The 18,727-nt window shown below is 31.7% G+C and overlaps 1 protein-coding gene across 8 annotated transcripts in view; it reads left to right on the forward strand.

Annotated features, from left to right (window-relative positions):
- LOC106464398 (rho-related BTB domain-containing protein 1-like) overlaps positions 1–12,539 on the forward strand; it is a 44,128-nt gene extending 31,589 nt beyond the window's left edge. For 6 of the 8 annotated variants that reach the window (XM_013924530.2, XM_022392089.1, XM_022392092.1 and 3 more), the window contains 7 exons: positions 1,171–1,583; positions 2,496–2,586; positions 4,444–4,564; positions 5,150–5,268; positions 5,817–6,059; positions 7,372–7,520; positions 9,704–10,002. In XM_013924530.2, coding sequence (XP_013779984.1) covers positions 1,171–1,583; positions 2,496–2,586; positions 4,444–4,564; positions 5,150–5,268; positions 5,817–6,059; positions 7,372–7,520; positions 9,704–9,872 — 1,305 coding nt within the window. In that variant the 3' untranslated portion in view covers positions 9,873–10,002. Of the gene's footprint in view, positions 1–1,170; positions 1,584–2,495; positions 2,587–4,443; positions 4,565–5,149; positions 5,310–5,816; positions 6,060–7,371; positions 7,521–9,703 lie in introns of those variants that run through there. The other 2 variants (XM_022392088.1, XM_022392094.1) reach the window with 2 other exon arrangements.
- Positions 12,540–18,727: the final 6,188 nt, after the last annotated feature.

Consider the following 18,727-nt stretch of genomic DNA (forward strand, 5'->3'; position numbering starts at 1 on the left):
TAAAGATGTTGTTGTTCCTTTTGTTGGTTTTGTTGTACCGTACAATAAAGATGTTGTTGTTCCTTTTGTGGTTTTGTTGTACCGTACAATAAAGATGTTGTTGTTCCTTTTGTGGTTTTGTTGTACCGTACAATAAAGATGTTGTTGTTCCTTTTGTGGTTTTGTTGTACTATGTTAGTTAACTATTAGTTAATGTGGTTTTGTTTTGTTGTACTATGTTAGTTAACTGTTAGTTAATGTGGTTTTGTTTTGTTGTACTATGTTAGTTAACTGTTAGTTAATGTGGTTTTGTTTTGTTGTACTATGTTAGTTAACTATTAGTTAATGTGGTTTTGTTTTGTTGTACTATGTTAGTTAACTATTAGTTAATGTGGTTTTGTTTTGTTGTACTATGTTAGTTAACTATTAGTTAATGTGGTTTTGTTTTGTTGTACTATGTTAGTTAACTATTAGTTAATGTGGTTTTGTTTTGTTGTACTATGTTAGTTAAGTATTAGTTAATGTGGTTTTGTTGTACTATGTTAGTTAACTATTAGTTAATGTGGTTTTGTTGTACCGTACGATAAAGATGTTGTTGTTCCTTTTGTGGTTTTGTTGTACTATGTTAGTTAACTATTAGTTAATGTGGTTTTGTTTTGTTGTACTATGTTAGTTAACTATTAGTTAATGTGGTTTTGTTGTACCGTACGATAAAGATGTTGTTGTTCCTTTTGTGGTTTTGTTGTACTATGTTAGTTAACTATTAGTTAATGTGGTTTTGTTATACCATACGATAAAGATGTTGTTGTTCCTTTTGTGGTTTTGTTGTACCGTACAATAAAGATGTTGTTGTTCCTTTTGTAGTTTCATATATTTTGAATAATTATTGTTTTGATGTCAAAAGTACGGTAATTAGTTAGTTAATTTTCATCGTATTAAAACTCTGATAATAATAAAAGGTACTGATCAGAAAGTCCTGTAACTCTGTAACTCAAAACTTAAATGTAACTTATAAATTAGTAAAGCTAAATATGTATAACAAACTGAAAAGAAATATTTAATGTCATAAATAAATTCACCGGAAAACTAAAACCTATAATGATTAAATTGTATCGATTTATTTAGGTACCTTACAATTAACAATATTTTCAGTGAAGTTTGAATTCAAAATTCAAATATCGTGTTACGTAGGTTAGTACACTGGAAGCTGCTGTGGGAAGTTTTAACGATGACACAGAACAGCTCATTTCCCAAAGCACTCCACCAACATGTGCCTCCTTACGGCTGCCACGAAGCTCAAACAACAACAATAACAACAGTGGTGGCTCAAACATTGCTAACTCTAGTGGTGCCCATACGTTGCCCCAAAAGAAAAACAGCAGTGAAGGTCATTCCAAGTTGGCAGACCACAGCAACAAACCGACGGATAGCCACAGTGAATCGAGGACTAGTGTTTGTAAAATTCTCAACCAAGGTGCATTTCAGTCCATCAGTCTAGAGCCATGTGAGGGGTTAGATCACAGAGGAGAGATAACATCATCAATGCAAACAGTAGTGACCATGTCTAAGCAAATTACACCAGCTGCTCTACAACAGTGTCTAAGGTTTGTAAATGATGCGAAGTATGTAGCAGCATTGAACTTTGACCTTGTGTAAAATAACAAAACCTTAACGTTGTATTTATGTACATGTTAATTCAATAAATTTTGTACCTTTTTTTTTCCATCCTTTCTCATCAAAGTATCTTGAAGTTTCCATGGTGACTATGAATCTGGGAGAGCCAGGGTATTTGAAAAAGGGGTCAAAACTGTTAAGGAATATTGAAAACCATCTCAAAATGTTCAAAGTTCTTTTATCTCGGAAGACATACATGCATGCGAGTCGCATTGTGTAGCCATGCTAATTAGTGATACATTTTAACGTAATCTTAGCCATCCAGCAGTGTTATTTTAGCTAGTGATAGTTATCTTGGTGGATTAAATCAAAAATTCTTTTATAAATAAAAATTTAACATTTTATTGTATACCTTCGAATTGCAATGTCCTCATCTGAAGATTCTTTTCTCCGTAGTATTGTAGTGTGAATAATGAAGTGTTTATTACCTTATATAAATGTAAATATTAGTGTGTTGAACATGTGCTAGTAAAGGCCTGGACAATATGGAATTTTGCCTGTAAATTTAGGAAAACATTTTTTGGGGGGAAAGTATCCACCCGGTTTTCTTCTTCACAGGTGCGTATAAGTCGTTTAACCCAATATTAATTGGAAAATCTTGTCTACGATGTTTTAAAAATACAATTCACTGCTGTGGTCTCTGTTTTGTTTTCTCATTTTACAATGAAGATTACGAGGACCAAATGACGGTTATCTTTTAGTTGACGTTTAATCTAAAAAGCTAATTGTTTGTGAGAACTCCTTTAATGTACGTAAAAAATATAATCTTTAATATTGTGTTACCGTGGTTTTGTGCACTTCTGTGTATCTGAATTGTTGATTTTCTAATGACCCGTTACCAGATTTCTGTACACTGGTTCAGTTGACTTGAAGTGCTGTTCACTCACCGAGGTCCACCTAGCAGCCGAACTACTAGAGATACCCGAATTGCAGGTATGTTTGTTTGTTGTATAAAATTAACTCTCCCCCCCACCCCCACACACACACACACAACCAGGAATTTGTCCAATACTTTTCATAAGTATAGCTATAGACTTTGAATATATTTCTTAAATACTGTAATAATCACTGATATATTCAAGTTTTTTTATGATCAAAGTGTTGGGAAACAGTTTACGAAGACACGAAGATTAATAAACGCAATTGAATAAAACGAAGATATCAAGTATTTTACATACTCCGTGAATCCAGATGGTCTAGAGTATCTGAAGATCCGTAGAGTTTTGGTTATTACTGTACTTTGTACTAGAAGACTAGTTTTAAAACAACCATTTATTTCTTGTCATGACACTCTATTTCAAGAAAAGAGTTACTCAGAAGTTACTTATGGAATTTAGTGTAAAGCTATTAGCTCTGTTGTTTTACCTTGTCGAAGAGGTCCAAAGTACCCCATGTACCTGAAACATAAAAACTGGTTCAGGTACATGTTTTTACTTAGAAAAGTGGAATGTGGACGTAACATGTTTCCAAACTGGGATACTGAATAGTTATCAAGGTTTTAATACTGTTCAAATTGCTACAGTACAACTGAAACAGGAATTTGTCGGTGAACCTGTAAGGAGACCAATACCACTTCCGTTGCTCAAAGTATAAATGTTTTTGTTTCTTTTGGCTGATGAGTCTTCTACGTGAGACTGATGATTTTTATTTTATTTTATCTACCACTTTTGAGATAACGTAAAGAAGAGTGTGTAATAATACATCAACCACGCCATATCAAGTGCTGACGAGACCTCGTCTAGCTGGCTCTGTTACAACAAACATAATAGTGATTGAGATACTATTTATATTAGTAGATTGATTGATAACAGCTGTTACAGTCTGAACTGGATTAACTTAGTCAAGTGTAATTTTTTCATAAATTTTATTTTTTAACTGTAGGTTCTTTTTTCAATTTGTACTTGTAAATTGCTGCTAAAACCCCTACTGTGAATATCAGTATCTTCTAATTTTGGCTGTTGGAAAAATTACTGAAGTCTTGAGGTTGTTTTAAAGTGTCTATTTGATTATAATTTCTACAGTATTACTGAAAGCAGAAGATTTTGTATAGTGATCATCGTAGGATGTTTGTTTTTGTATAACGACTACTGGAGCTTCTGTTATATTCCGGAACACCTCAGTGTTTTATTTTAGTAAAGCAACTAAATGTAATCAATTTTTTATTGTGATCGCTGCTAAATGTTTAATCGTATTGAGTTTCTATATTTTTTTTCTGTAAAAGTTTTATTTGAGCCTGACACTAGTAGATGTGTTACTGAAGTCTTACGTGCTTTCTAATCTGATGACAAGGAACTCACTTTGAGAAAGTAAAGCTTGGAGATGGCTTGAATGGGTAATGAAGAAAACATTATTGCAAGTTTAACATACTAACAAATGTACAATGAATCAACAAGATTTTGTCATCAACAGGTTTATCAAGCCGTCTTCAGATTTTATTAATTACTTTTAGTCTTTGTTGAGATAAAGAATTGTTTTAGGTCTTAAGTTTTATTGACGTTTGTTCTAAGTAAAACTTTTGATTTTATACGTTTTAGATTTAGAGATCATTCAAGTTAGGCTTGTTTAAGCCTTGATATTGTGTACAATATCCTAATGTTTCTTTTTATGTTTCTAATTCAAAAGTTTTAAGAAGTTTCTTTCTTTATATTTCATTATTTCTCTTTATAAGTTCTTTTAATGTGTTCTGATATACGAGTCATGTAATTAACATTCCAAAACAATATATATTATACTTAGTTAAGAAGAATTTGAAAGATATAATTTCTTTTCGATATTTTTTTTTGTGTTCAGGTCATAATAAGTAATATTTTGCATCGAGAAGATTTTCTCAATCAAGAGGTGCGACAGAAGTTTCTTCAAAAATTAAAAGCCCGAATAAAAGAAATCTGTGTCAAGCAAGGTCTCTTTTCTGGTAAAGATATAATATTGTATTGGGTAACAACATTATTAATTCAAAAATATCAACTTTTTTATGTATCGTTTCATGAACTCTCTACCAAACAGCTTAATTTATTGTTTAAATGTTGTTTTTTTAATTTCTTACTTTATTTTCTTTTGTTCAGGTGGCTCAACATAGAGAGAGTGAACCTAAGCCTAAAGATGTTTAGGTTGTACAACATGTATTGAGTGAACCTAAGCCTAAAGATGTTTAGGTTGCACAACATGTATTGAGTGAACCTAAGCCTAAAGATGTTTAGGTTGCACAACATGTATTGAGTGAACCTAAGCCTAAAGATTTATAATTTTCTTTTAAACAAAATAAATATTTTGTGTCTGAAGAACAAAATTAACTTAAAGAGAGATAAAATTGTAGCTACAGATGCCGAGGAAAAATATATATTTTTTTTTAAATTATAACTTGGAAAACTGCCATTTTTATGATTTTATGTTGCAAGGAAGTCCAATTGTAGATCTCTTTTGTATAACTTTCCATGGTCACAGATCAGTCTCTGTGAACACAACCACTTGTGAATAATGTTATTTGGTTTCCTTGTAGATGTTTTATTTCAACTGGAAGATGGTCTCTGTGCTGCACATCGACCCATGCTTGTTGCTCGCTGTGATATGATGGCTGCCATGTTCCGGGGAGACTTCAGAGAGAGTTCTGCCAAAGTGGTGAGTTCTTCTTATTCACCACCGCTCAGATACATACTAAGGTAATTTTTCCCATTATGTTTACAACAAATTATATGGAACTGGGTTTGAAGTTTTTGAATGCGATTATTAATATGCGTCTTCTCTGTTTACATGAAAGTTAATACAGAAGAAACGTTCTTATAGTCTAACGAAGAGTAATAATTAAGATAGAAAAAGTCGAAAGATATGGAAATTGTTTTAATAAATTAATTATATTCATTTACTGGATATTTTACTACAAATATATTTTTGGTACAAAAAAAAAGAAAAAAGCTAGTTACTCTGAATTCAATGGACCCTGTAGGTTGATGTTTTAGTTTTAACATTCAATTGTATTTCATGGAATATTCTTGCTTTCATGAAAAAATTTCAGATGCTATTTTCAGATTTTTATTAAGCATAGTCTGAATTGAAATTAAAGACTAAAGAATATACAGCTGTATAATGTGTATGGAACTTAGAATTGCATCCGACAGTTTCTCGTATCTCACTGAATGGGTATTTTTTGGTATTCTCTCTCTCAATAGGTTCATTTTCCCGGTGTAACAAAAGACTGTTTTCATCAACTTTTAGTCTATCTGTACACTGACTGTATAGATCCTACCATAAACCCTAACAACTGCTTAGACCTCCTGGAGCTAGCCAATCGGTTATGTCTTGCTAGACTCGTGGCTCTTGTGGAACAGAAGGTGGTTAGAGACTTGATCAAGATGGCAGAAAATAAAATTGATTCTACTGAACATGCTATAAGACTTTTGGAACCTTGTCAGGTAAAATTCTGATATATTTCATTTCATCCAAATAAAGTTTTGAAAATTGACAAACAGTATTCCAAGAAAAAAAAACCTAATTTAAATTTGTTACCATTCAACAAATCCTCGAAGATGCAATAATAATTTCCTTTCTCTTTCAGGATCATATTTTATCAAATTTATATTACCTGAAAGTATTACAGAAAGTTGTAAGTTGTTTGTTTAGATTGTGGCTAAGTGGTAAGTCTGAAGGCTTATTACAATGCTAAAAATCAGGTTTAGATACCTGGGATGGGAACAGCACAGATAGCCCATTGTGTATCTTTGTGCTTAACAACAAACAAACAGGCTTGTTTTGCTTCCTTACTAATTTATTTTTTAAATTTTCAAGTGCATGCAGGTTTTCCTAAGCACTTATGAACAGTTGTCCTAAAGTTGCTTTCTAGTTTCCCGACTAATTATCCGAGAGTTACTACATAACATTTAGTTTACCAGGCTTCTGCCTGTTGTCCAATCAGTTATCCCAAAGTTACTACACAACACTTCTGCTGCCTGTTGCCCGACAAGTTATTTCAAAGTTACTACATAACACTAGCTTACCAGGCTTCTGCTGCCTGTTGCCTGACCAGTTATTTCAAAGTTACTACATAACACTAGCTTATCAGGCTTCTGCTGCCTGTTATTTCAAAGTTACTATTTAACACATAGATTACTATTTGATTTGTAGACCATTCGTGTCTAAGACTAGTTTATTTCTCTGATGAGGTGACATTTTTATTTCTTGGTCAGTAATACAAGAAAGGTATTCAGACATATGAATTAAATACCAAGACATTTTTATATTGAATTATACTTGTCATAAGACATTATGTTAGGCCTAGTATATTTTTTAACACTACGAAGAATTAGAAGAGTTTACAGTAATAGTATTTCGACCACACTATGTTCGTCATATCCATTGCTGCTGATGTGTTACGCTTAATTTAAAGCTCTTCAGGCCAGCTGGGATATAATGAACACTCTTCTGAACCCCCCTCCCCTCTCAGGGACTAGAAGAAGAATGTAAGAGTTAGAAAAATATATTAGGCCTAACATAATGTCTTATTACAAGTACAATTGATTATAATCATTCATTGCTAGCTTGTAAAGAAAAAAGTGTTCACACCACTTTTATAATGGTTTATTTTAAAGGCATTTGAGAAATCTATAAAACTACAACTTTGTTACATTGTTTTTACATTTTTCTTACATTATTAACAGTTGTTGTCTGACTTAGTAGGACAATTCTGTATCTTTGGAAACTAAATACTAGGTCCCTTCTTTTTTCTAGATGCACAACGCAGATCAGTTGGCAGATTGGTGTTTGTTTCACATCTCGGTAAACTACAACGAGATTTGTCAAAAGAGTATAAAACTATTGAGGACCCTGCACCCAGAAAATCAGGCCTATCTCAACCGAAATAGGTGGCCGCCAGTGTGGTAAGGGGACTAGAAATGATAAGAAACGGCACAAATGATTGTGTCTTGCTACTGTGTGTTCCGTTTGTTTTTAGTATACGAACCACATATTTTATATTTTATGTAATGTCTATTTTCATACAAACATTACTAGTTTTAGGTAACTGTTAGAAAACCTGGAATGACAGCTAGGATTACTAACAAAAAACACTGACCTGGAGCGATAGTTTAATTAACAATGATTTGAGGTGGTAGGGTGATTTACTAATAACATTTCAACCAGATTTTCACTTATTTATACGTACTAAGTCAGATATATTTTAAAGTTGCCTTTCAACAAGACTAAAATAATATTTTGGTTAATCAACAAGACTGGGACCTGAGTAAATGACCAGACTAGAAAACCGTTTTTGGTCAATCAGCATGACTAGGTTGATGTTCTGGTTAGTCGACGAGACTAGGTTGATGTTCTGGTTAGTCGACGAGACTAGGTTGATGTTCTGGTTAGTCGACGAGACTAGGTTGATGTTCTGGTTAGTCGACGAGACTAGGTTGATGATCTGGTTAGTCGACGAGACTAGGTTGATGATCTGGTTAGTCGACGAGACTAGGTTGATGACCTGGTTAGTCGACTAGACTAGGTTGATGATCTTGTTAGTCGACGAGACTAGGTTGATGATCTGGTTAGTCGACAATACTAGGTTGATGATCTGGTTAGTCGACAAGACTAGATTGATGATCTGGTTAGTTGACAAGACTAGGTTGATGTTCTGGTTAGTCGACAAGACTAGGTTGATGATCTGGTTAGTCGATGAGACTAGAATCATGTTCTGTTTAGTTGACAAGACTGGGATCATATTTGGGTTAGTTAAGATGAGTAGGTTTATGTTCTGGTTAGTTGACAAGGCTAGATTGATGATCTGGTTAGTTGACAAGACTAGGTTGATGTTCTGGTTAGTTGACAAGACTAGGTTGATGTTCTGGTTAGTTGACAAGACTAGGATCATGTTCTGGTTAGTCGACAAGACTAGGTTGATGATCTGGTTAGTCGATGAGACTAGAATCATGTTCTGTTTAGTTGACAAGACTAGGTTGATGTTCTGGTTAGTTGACGAGACTAGGAAAAAGACTGGAATAATATTTGGACAAGCGACAATACTAGGATAACATTTGGGTCAGTTAACAAAACTAGGTTGATTGTCTGGTTAGTTGACGAGACTTAGATAATGTATTTTTTTAATTAACAAGACTAGGATAATGTTTTGTTTAGTCAACAGAACTAATGTTTTGGTCATTTGACAACACAAAGATAATATTTTGGTCTTTTAATAATACTAGGAGAATTTCTTGGTTAATCAACATGATTAGAAATTGGTCAATTTCTTTATGTCTGTTAAAGGTTCTATAGTGTCTCTGTCTGTAATTGATATGACTAATGCTGTCATGTTTGTTCTGTATTGATTATAAAAGTTTTTGTTGTTATTTTGTCTGTAATAAGTTTTTTTTGTACATAATTTCCTGTTTTATGCAGGTAACTTACTTTAATCAGAAGTTATTGATAAATATTAAAAAACGGGGATATAAGAGGGTAGGAACATAAATATTGTTGTAATGTTGTTATTTCGTTGTCTGGTTCTTTTAAACTAGTCATGGGGGTGTGGGGCATTTATTTCTTATTGGAAAGATTTACAAAATGCATGTTTTTTCTGAAACTGTAAATGATACATATTCTTTCAGTCAAGAGCGTGAAAAGGTTATAGTTAAAGTGGTTATATTTTCATTAAGATAAACTTCAAAGTAAACGAACATCTTTCAGTGTTTTTTTATTATTATTATTATTATTATAATAAGAATACTGTTTGTGACAATTCTTTATAATAATTGGTCCTCTAGCAGATCTAAAGCTAGACTATCCCCTCACCTTCAAGAGAACGTTCTAAAAATTTTGAAAATACTGTTACTTCTTGAATATCTAAAGTTCTTAAAAACATGAAAGTTATTGAGCCACAGTGTAAGTGTGTTTGCTACCCGAAACATTGTTTACTCAGTTGATAAAGTATACAAGACTATTACAGGTACTAGTCGTTTGTTCGTACTTCTAGAAACCAATCAGACAGAATGAAGCTTATTAAGAGTGTCTCATTTTACATGGCTTTATTTATTTTTTAAAAGTAAATACGTAAATGTTTTCTCTCTCTCTTTAGGTATCTGAAAGAATTTGATTTTTACGAGCGGTGCCTACGAGAACGTGAATGGCAAGAAAATCCTCCCAAAGCTCTCAAACGCCAGAGGAGTAATGGGAGTGGTGGGTGTCTTTGTTTCTCTGGAAAGACTAGTAGTGACGGGCCTAAGTGGGCATTTCACACGGTATAAGTACCTGGAGAGGTTGCCATTACTTTGTGTTGACTCATTCAACAAAGCTGGTCATGGAAACAGACTAAACCATTTGTTTTTTAGCCTGCCAGTTGCGTTAACAACATAGCTTACATGATAAAGAAGCATTAAAAGCCATTTTGCTGTTTATTTGGCTAATTTTTATTTTTTAAGTAAAGTGCTTCTACGGATAGTATCGGTGAAAGAATGGGAAATGTATTATTCTGTAACAAATTTAAATATCTGTTTCATTTTCACATGGTGAAGAAATTATACATGATATTGTATTTTGTAGGTGAAAAATCAACTTTTTAGTCATTAATTTTTTTTTTGTAAGATTTTTTAGGTGGATGTCCATCTTATATCACCTAGAAGCCAAATATTTTTGATTTCATTGCTTTCTTTATGAAAAACTTTATGGTAAAAAATGTAAATGTTAAGTTTTTTTATGTTTTCTAGAGAAAGGAAGCCTAATCAAAATGTGTTTAGTTTTGTTATAAATATATATTTTTTTAGCTTTTGAACTCCATGATAAAGTTATTGTAATTGTTCAATATTAAAAATAGGTTTAGCGCCAATTCAGTCGATAAGTTAAAAACACATCTAACAAAAGCAAGAACAATTTTCTGTGATGAAGATGGAGTGGAGTTGCCTAATTATCCCGATTCACTAAAGAATTAATTTTAGGAACTGAAGTTGCCCAGGATTTGATTCCTTGAAGGGGAAGGAATGCAGATAGCCGTTGTGTGGCTTTTCACTAAAAAACAAAAACAGTCGGATACCTGATACATAATAGTTAAACATTGAAGAGAAGAACCGTTATTACTGATGAAAGGCTGATTTTTTTTGTTTTTCTATAATTTATGGACAGTAATAACACTCGTTCTTGGTTGTTTATTGAATTGTTTGAAAACTTTGAGAAGGTCAAGCTAGTTTTGAACAAGTTGTTAGAGTGAACAGAATATTAGTGAAATTGAAAATAAAAATGTGTGATTTAAAGGAATATTCCTACAAGTAAAAATGTATAGTGAGTTTGGTACCCTCTGGTGGAAAATACAAATATAAAGAATAATGATTTTGAAGCATTACATTTGTGTTTAAATATATGGTAGAATATTCATTCCTTAAAGATTCGAGCTTGGTGTTAAAGAGTAGGAATCTAATTTACCAAATAGTAATTATTGAAAAATAATTTTAAATCTCTTCTGCGGTGGTTAATCAAATAACACCACAAAAGATACTTTACGATTTATTCTTTCGTAAGCCCCCTTTAAACAAGTATTAATAAAGAAAATTTCGTTGTCAAATGTCTTGATCCATAGGCTTTTCGTTGGTTCATATTTTTAAAGATTAAGAAATTTTGAAATTAGAAATTATTATATGTCAGAGTGATATTCTGTAATTGTTTCCTGATTGGGGTGCATTTCAGAATTTAAATTGTGGCTGGCTGTTTTAATTATGTTATTTCTCTGTAGAAAAAAAAAGTAAAACATATATATATATATAATATTTACTTTTAGAATTTTAATAGTTTTTAACTTTCACCATAACTAATCTTTAGAACTTTTAAAACAATTTTTATGAACCTGTTCATGGAGATGAAATTCAGGACACACCAAAATTATAAGCTGGTAGTTTTTCTTCACGAGCTTTCTTAAAACATCGGTTACCTTCAAGTCTTTCCTTAAAATATTATCTTGCGTGCATATGCTTAATAGAATCTCAAATAAGTTGTGATATTCCAGTTTGTACACAAAGTGTAAACTGTAAGTAAACAATGCAGTGAAAGTATACTTATGTTGTTTTAAAATTTCAGGTGAAGTCCATGCGATCTTTTATTGCTGTCATTGTTTATCTAGGTACCAAATGTGATTTGGCTCTTGCGAAACCTGAAGTACCTAGCTGTAGCACATTAGTTTAGAAAATTATAAATTGCATGTGGTGCTTGAGAACCCACTTGAATCATGACATTATCATTAAAAACTAGTTATTTCTTTTCATTGTTTTTTTTTTTCGAGAATCTCATTGTGTGCGTGTATTTTGGTGATTTGTCCTTTTAATATCTTATAACTTTTTAAGAATCATCCTACCATTGCTTGCACCACATGTTATGGGACCCTAAAGATCATATAAATTTATATTACCAGTCTGTCACTTGTCACTTTTGTTTGTTCTCGTTAAGTTAACTTGTAGATAACACTTAGACTAAATATATGTCTTAAAAATTTCAAGGGATAAAAATTACCTATTTTGCTGGAGTTGAGTTTTAATTAAGGTTAAATATTATTCTGTGTTTTTCAAAGTGATTTGTTAGTTAGAGAGAAACTTTAATGATACTTTCATTGTTCTAGCTAATGAGAAATGTTGAAAGGTGTTATATGTAAAGTTAATTAGTATCTTGTTAACTTGAGAATCGTTAAACGTGTGGTTGTATGACACTGCTCGTTATGAGACATTAAGTTTCTAGTTTGTTTTTATTCCTTGGTTTTCTTTTGTTCTTCGATTATTTTAAAACAATTGGAAAAAACATTGCCATTAACTAAAATTAAAAACAAAATAAAATTACATATTTTGCTTGATTTGTGTTTACTTGAGGTAAAACTTTAGTTCAACTTTTCATAAATACATTTGAAATTAAAGGGAGGAACTAAAGGTATAATTAATATATTATTTTTGATAATAAAAAATTGAGGAAATTGTTATTATCAGAATAAAAAATCTTAATTTTACAAGGAGAAGGATATCAAAATAAGGCCTAAGTTTACTTTTAATGTACCGTTAATTTGTACTGCACAAAAAAAAAACTGAATAAAAGAAACGGGATCTTTTAATGTTTTCATTTTCAGTTAATACTAATTTCAAAATTTGTGTATTGAAAACAATTATAATGTTATGTTCCATGTTTATGTTTGCACACATTCACTTATTTATTTTGTAACTTCTATGAAAAATTACCATTAAAATCAATTTAGTATACATTCTCACAATTAGAAAATTTTCTGTTCATGAAAGGTTTACAATTTCACTTTCCCGATAATTTAATTTATCTTACTGCAGTATAGTCTTGCATTGTTGTATTATGTTATTGTTATGCCCTCCAAATGTAGAATTTCGTTGGACTCCCTTGCCACTAAGTGGTCCAGGAGTGAAGCTGGAAAATTATTGAAGAAGTGTGTGTGTGTGTGTGTTTGTTTCTTTTCTAGCACTAGTTTTATTACAAATTCCACAAAGTATGCCTTTTATTCTGGTTGTAGTATTGGATGGTTTGCGCTTATTGATAGTAAATATGAATATTGTAATGAATGTATTGTTTAATCGTTTTATATTAGCGAGTAGTTTTTAAAATATACAGCTAATTTTGTATGTATAAAATGTTGGTTGATTTTTATATCATAATTAATTTGCTTTATAGTAACTGTGATCTCTTGGGCTTTATGTTAATTCAAGTGACGTGTAGCACGAACTCGCCATGGATATGGCTGGACCATCCCATTTAACAACACTTGTATATTACATTGCTGGCTACTTTTTTGTGAGAATAAACGGCTTTTTAAGCAAAAAAAAAAAAAAAGTTGTTATTTATTTATGTGACTTATCTTAAATACACTACTGGAAAAAATAATTACAATCAAAGCTTTTAAAAAACGACATTATTTTCAAAGTTAAAATGTTTTAAAGATTCAATAATAATTTAGTTAGACGCAAAAATGTATTTATTTATAGTTTCAAGTTTCGCATACAGTGCCATCGTAAGAATTTACTGTATTGAATTTTTTTTTGTGTATTGTAGGGGAGGGAGTATTCAAGCAAAGCTATACAAGGTCTATCTGCAATACCCACTCCTAATTTTGAACTGATAGACTATAGGTGTGGTATTTTTAAGGTAAAGCTAATTACCCGACAAGTATCATATAGGTAATCCTGCTAATGACAGGAGATTCGATAAAGTAACAAGGAGAGAATTCGAGAAGGCATAGTGTATGTACTTACACGGAATCACGATCCGTTCTACTGGAATATGTTTAGCTTTCTTTCCCTCAAGATCGAGTTTCAATGAATTAAACACAACAGTCTTGAAGTCACTGTTACTAATTATTTTTATCAAATTTAATTTAATCGAAACTCAAGGTCAACAGTCAGATCTAGGTAAGAGTTTTGTATCTTTTTAGCATTCATTCTTCTGTATAATATATGTTTATAAGCAATTAAAACATATAAACTTTCATGTTTAAAAAATGTATCAGAAATCCTTGCAATATACCAAAATAGTACGAATACGGTCAATATACTCTTCTGTGGTAACACTGACTAAATACCTGATAAGTTGGTATGATGAAACACGATTTCATAAAGTTCACTACGACAGAAGGCGTCACGAAATAAATAGGCCTATGTCAATTTATTCTATATTTTGTTTATAAATTTCATATAGCTTGTATAGAAAAACGATTTAATAATACTATAACCACTACCTAGCATAATTATTACACACGAATTTAATAAAAAATTAAGATTAAAGTAACTTTAATTTCCATGGTATTTCGTTTACGTTTTGTTTCGATCGTTTAAAATGTATAGTACTAATTAAAGGAGTTGAAGTTAAGAACGTCATAAAAACCCTACTTTTGCAGGGATTGTTTTATGCAAAATGTGTGGTAAATAATCTTAATTACCCTGCATCACACACCATTTTCCAATCATAGCTGTAAATCAAAAGAATTTTTTATAACGGTAATTAAACTTACAAACTTATATTTTTAACAAAATTCATAGCTTGTCGTTAGTTGAAGTACGATCTTCAATTCCTAGCCAAAATTCATAATTATTCTCTCGGGTGTGGACGACAGAAAACTTTTTTAAATATTTGTTTTTGTGAAAATGATAAAATAGTTGTTTAAAAGCACTTTGTAATACAATAAATACTTTAAATTTTTATAAATGTTAAATACTAAGTTTAATAAAACAAGTTGAATAGAAAAATTAATTTTTTTATTGGAACTGCTGATATCGTTATTATGTAATTTATATGTATAAAACGTCAATATTTCAGGCCTTAACATAAATTGCATTTGCTGCACAGCGGCATAATTGATGTGTTGAATTTCGTTACTGCTTGATGTTGAAAAACAAACGATTTGGTTGTTGTTAAGCGCAAAACTTAATGCTGAGCCTCTGGGGATATAACAAACGACAAGTACTGTTTTGTTTGATTTTTTGTTTTGGTGCAAAGCTGTACAGTTGGGTAGCTGCACTCTCTCCACCGAGGAGAAGCGAATCCAGAATTTCAATGATATAAGTCAGTGAACTTATCGCTGTCTCACCAGTAGACAAGTACTGTTTTTGAGTATAATGTAGATTTCAATAACGTATAACTTAATAATTTTAAATATGAGCTGGGCTTGGCCTAATGGTTAACGTGTCGACTGGGAATCTAAGACTCTAAAATTCAAGACACACTATGTTGCTGATTGTTGTCCGTAATTGCACCACTGAGCTGACTTCTCCTCTTCTAGGTGGCTCAGCTGTAAGCTTGGAGGCTATAATGCGAACATTCGGAGTTTTCTTTGTGGAACAGGCATAACAGGTGTAGCTAATTGTACAATTTTACATTTAGCAACAAACAATCCGTGACCATTATAAAAGTGATAGTTAATCCTGTTGTTTGTTTTAAAGAGCAGGAAAATCCAACAAAAAGCATACCCCGACTATATTTAGAGGTTAATATTTTTCTATTAAATTAGGCCTCACTTAAAATACTGTGTACAGTTTTTAGTCTCGGTATATTATGCGTTATCCACCTCTTAGTTCTATATAAAAAATATATATTTCAAATGTATTTTGATATTAAACTTCAGCCAGGGAAACTACTAATTTCTCTTATTTATTCACATGATTGGATATATCACCAAGGTAGTCACTCGTGATTGAGTTTTTTTCGTTAGGGAAGATAACTGTTGCATGAACAGAATAGAAGCAGTCTGCCCTGGTGGCGAACCATGTTATATTCCAAGGGTGTGACTCCCCTTGTTGATATGACCGTGGCCCTCAATCACGGGATGACTCGTGTACCTCGGGAGAGAGAACTTGACATATATTATCACGTTTTTCTTTGTTTTTCAGCTCAAACATTAGAGATTGTTATTGAGATTATTTGTACTTTTGCCAGGTTCAGCATTATCGAGATTTAGACTTCGCTTCGTTTAAGATAGAGCATTTTGATCAAAAGACCGCTATTCTACAGGCTCGTAGATTGTGTTTAGCACCACCTTAACTTTATTTATAAAAGAGCTAGAATTACACTAGTTATAAAGAGGAAATAAAGCTCCCACTCTCTCCGTTCAACCACAAACACTTATTCAAGTGTTAACATGACTGTGATGTCATAATAAAGGTGGTAATTATTTACAAACCTGTGTCCAATCTCTTTCTCTTGTGTAAAGACTCAATGAAAAGCAAAGAAAAATACAGGCATTATTTTGTAATACATTATCTGACAAATCCTCCTGCTTTGCGGTCTCTGCAGGCTACTCTTAGGGAAATCAGAGCTATATTCAAATACCACAGTACGTCTCCATATCTGGAAAAGGTTAAAAGATATTGATTTATAGGAAAGGGTTCAAAGGAGGGCTACTATGATGATATCGGGGATGGAAGGGTTATCTAAGGATATATTAAGGTCATTTAACTTATTTTCCAGTGAGAAAAGAAAAGTAAGAGGTGATCTTATTTAGAGTTCTATTATTCTGGATTAAATAGTATAAAGACATCTAGTTTATTCGGGCTCTATTCTGAAGATAATAGGACTAAAGAGGACACAAGTTTAAGGTTTGGAAAAGACAGGCAGGCTTCATTCAAGTAAAGTTTTGTTTGTCTAATAACGTAATTGGCTCATGGTTGAGTTACTGTTGGTAGTAGTAGAGGTCAGCATTTTATAAGAGTTTAAGAAAGGAACTGATAATTTACTTAAAAGTGAATTTTTATTTTTCACAAGAGTACGTGGATGTGCAAAAGACAGCCTTAAACAAAGGACCAAATGATCCATTTTTGTCAGTAGATTATGTTATATGCCAAAGGTAAAACACACACATACGCATGCACACACACAAACTGTTGAATTTGATTGTTAGTCCATGCTTTTACTATAAATTATATGCAAGCGCATATCATATATATATCTGAAATTTTTGTTTTAAAATAGCCATTAGCACACTAGAAGTTGAAACAAATTGGATTGTTATTATAATACATGTTTATTATTTTATTATTATTATTGTTGTTGGGTATACATACTCAAGTAACTATAGACAGTTTAACATAACTAAGATTATACTACTTAAGGTGATATCCATTGTAAGGATCGTACCTCGAGTTAAAGCACTTAAACATTCAAGCTTACCGCTGAAGATATGTGAGTGATTATGGCTTAAGCGGTTTAAACATTTTTAAATGTAATCCATCTGATAACATTTGAAATCTACCAGCTTGGATTTTGGAGATTATGAGTTTACTGATATAGGCTAAATGTTTTCTGGTTCTATTTATATCCCAACAAGTAACTTATTCGTATAGTATATTTTCAATTCAATTAGGTGCTTCTCTGATAAAATTTCCCGTGGGTAGTTATATTTATCCATATAATAATAATATCTAAAAATTAGGTAAAGCAGGTGGCGCATAGTTTATTATATTGACGTAAAGTAGATGTTACCGTTGTGTAAAGTGTCAGATGAGTAAGAAAGTGCGGTGTTATGATTATCGAAATTAGAAAGGTTGTAACTTCAACGTTCATGATTGAGCTTTACTGATTGTTACTCGACAAACAAGTAAGTTTTCATAACGTGTGTATTTTTGAGGTTTGAAAACATTTTAAACTTGTGATATGCATTGTAATTATATTACGAGCGTAATATTTTCTTATTTTATACAAGAATCACTGGAACTTGGATGAGTGAAACCGTAAACTAACGACTTTAACTTGTATTGTTGTAAAGGTAAGAGTAACACTAACAACATTGTCAACAGTGAAAGTGTAATATTGATATGTATAAAATTGGCCAAATACAAAATCTTTAAACTAGGATTTTACTTTTAGATGTTTGTTGGACACTTACTGTTAATTTTACGTGATGAATCTTGTTTGTACAGTGCTTCACGCTGGTAAACTATTCAAATATATATATACATAAAACTGAAACAAAACGCCAGTATGCAAAAAATTTAAGACAAACTAACTCTAACGGCCAAAAAAATTAACTTCTTGTGATAATGACTTTTTTGTTTTGTTTTACCGAAAACAAGTGCAAATCACGTAAAAAAAAATATTTAAAAATTTGCCAAAATAGCAGTTGCCAGTATAAGTCAAATGGCAAAAATAACTTAAGTTTTCATTCAAATGCTGTTATGTTAAACTTATATTAAAGTTTTTCTTCATTTCCCATTCAAGCATTATTAACTTCAATTGTTTATTAAAAGTAATTTGCATGTAGTGGTGTACTGACTTAGCTATAAACCATAAGAACACACACACAAAAGCCATAAACATTTTGAAACTTATAAGGGACATAGCTATGTGGAGCACATGAAATGTAGCTGTCAAAATTCTAAAGCACTTCAGGTATTTTTGTTTCTTGAAAAGGTATTTTTTATATTTAAGAAGTATTGGGAAAGTGAAGGTTTGTAAGAAAAAACAAAATGTATGAATAAATTATTTAAAAGGATGTACATTTCATGGTTTAAATTTTTCTATTTTCTTACAGGTGAAGCAACATTTATATTTATTGAGATTCAAAGCTTTAAACTACTTTGACGATGAACACACAAAATAAATCTAGGATTGTCCTTCTAGCTTGTGGATC

Source organism: Limulus polyphemus, unplaced genomic scaffold, assembly GCF_000517525.1.
Source record: "Limulus polyphemus unplaced genomic scaffold, Limulus_polyphemus-2.1.2 Scaffold1640, whole genome shotgun sequence".
Taxonomy (NCBI): domain Eukaryota; kingdom Metazoa; phylum Arthropoda; class Merostomata; order Xiphosura; family Limulidae; genus Limulus; species Limulus polyphemus.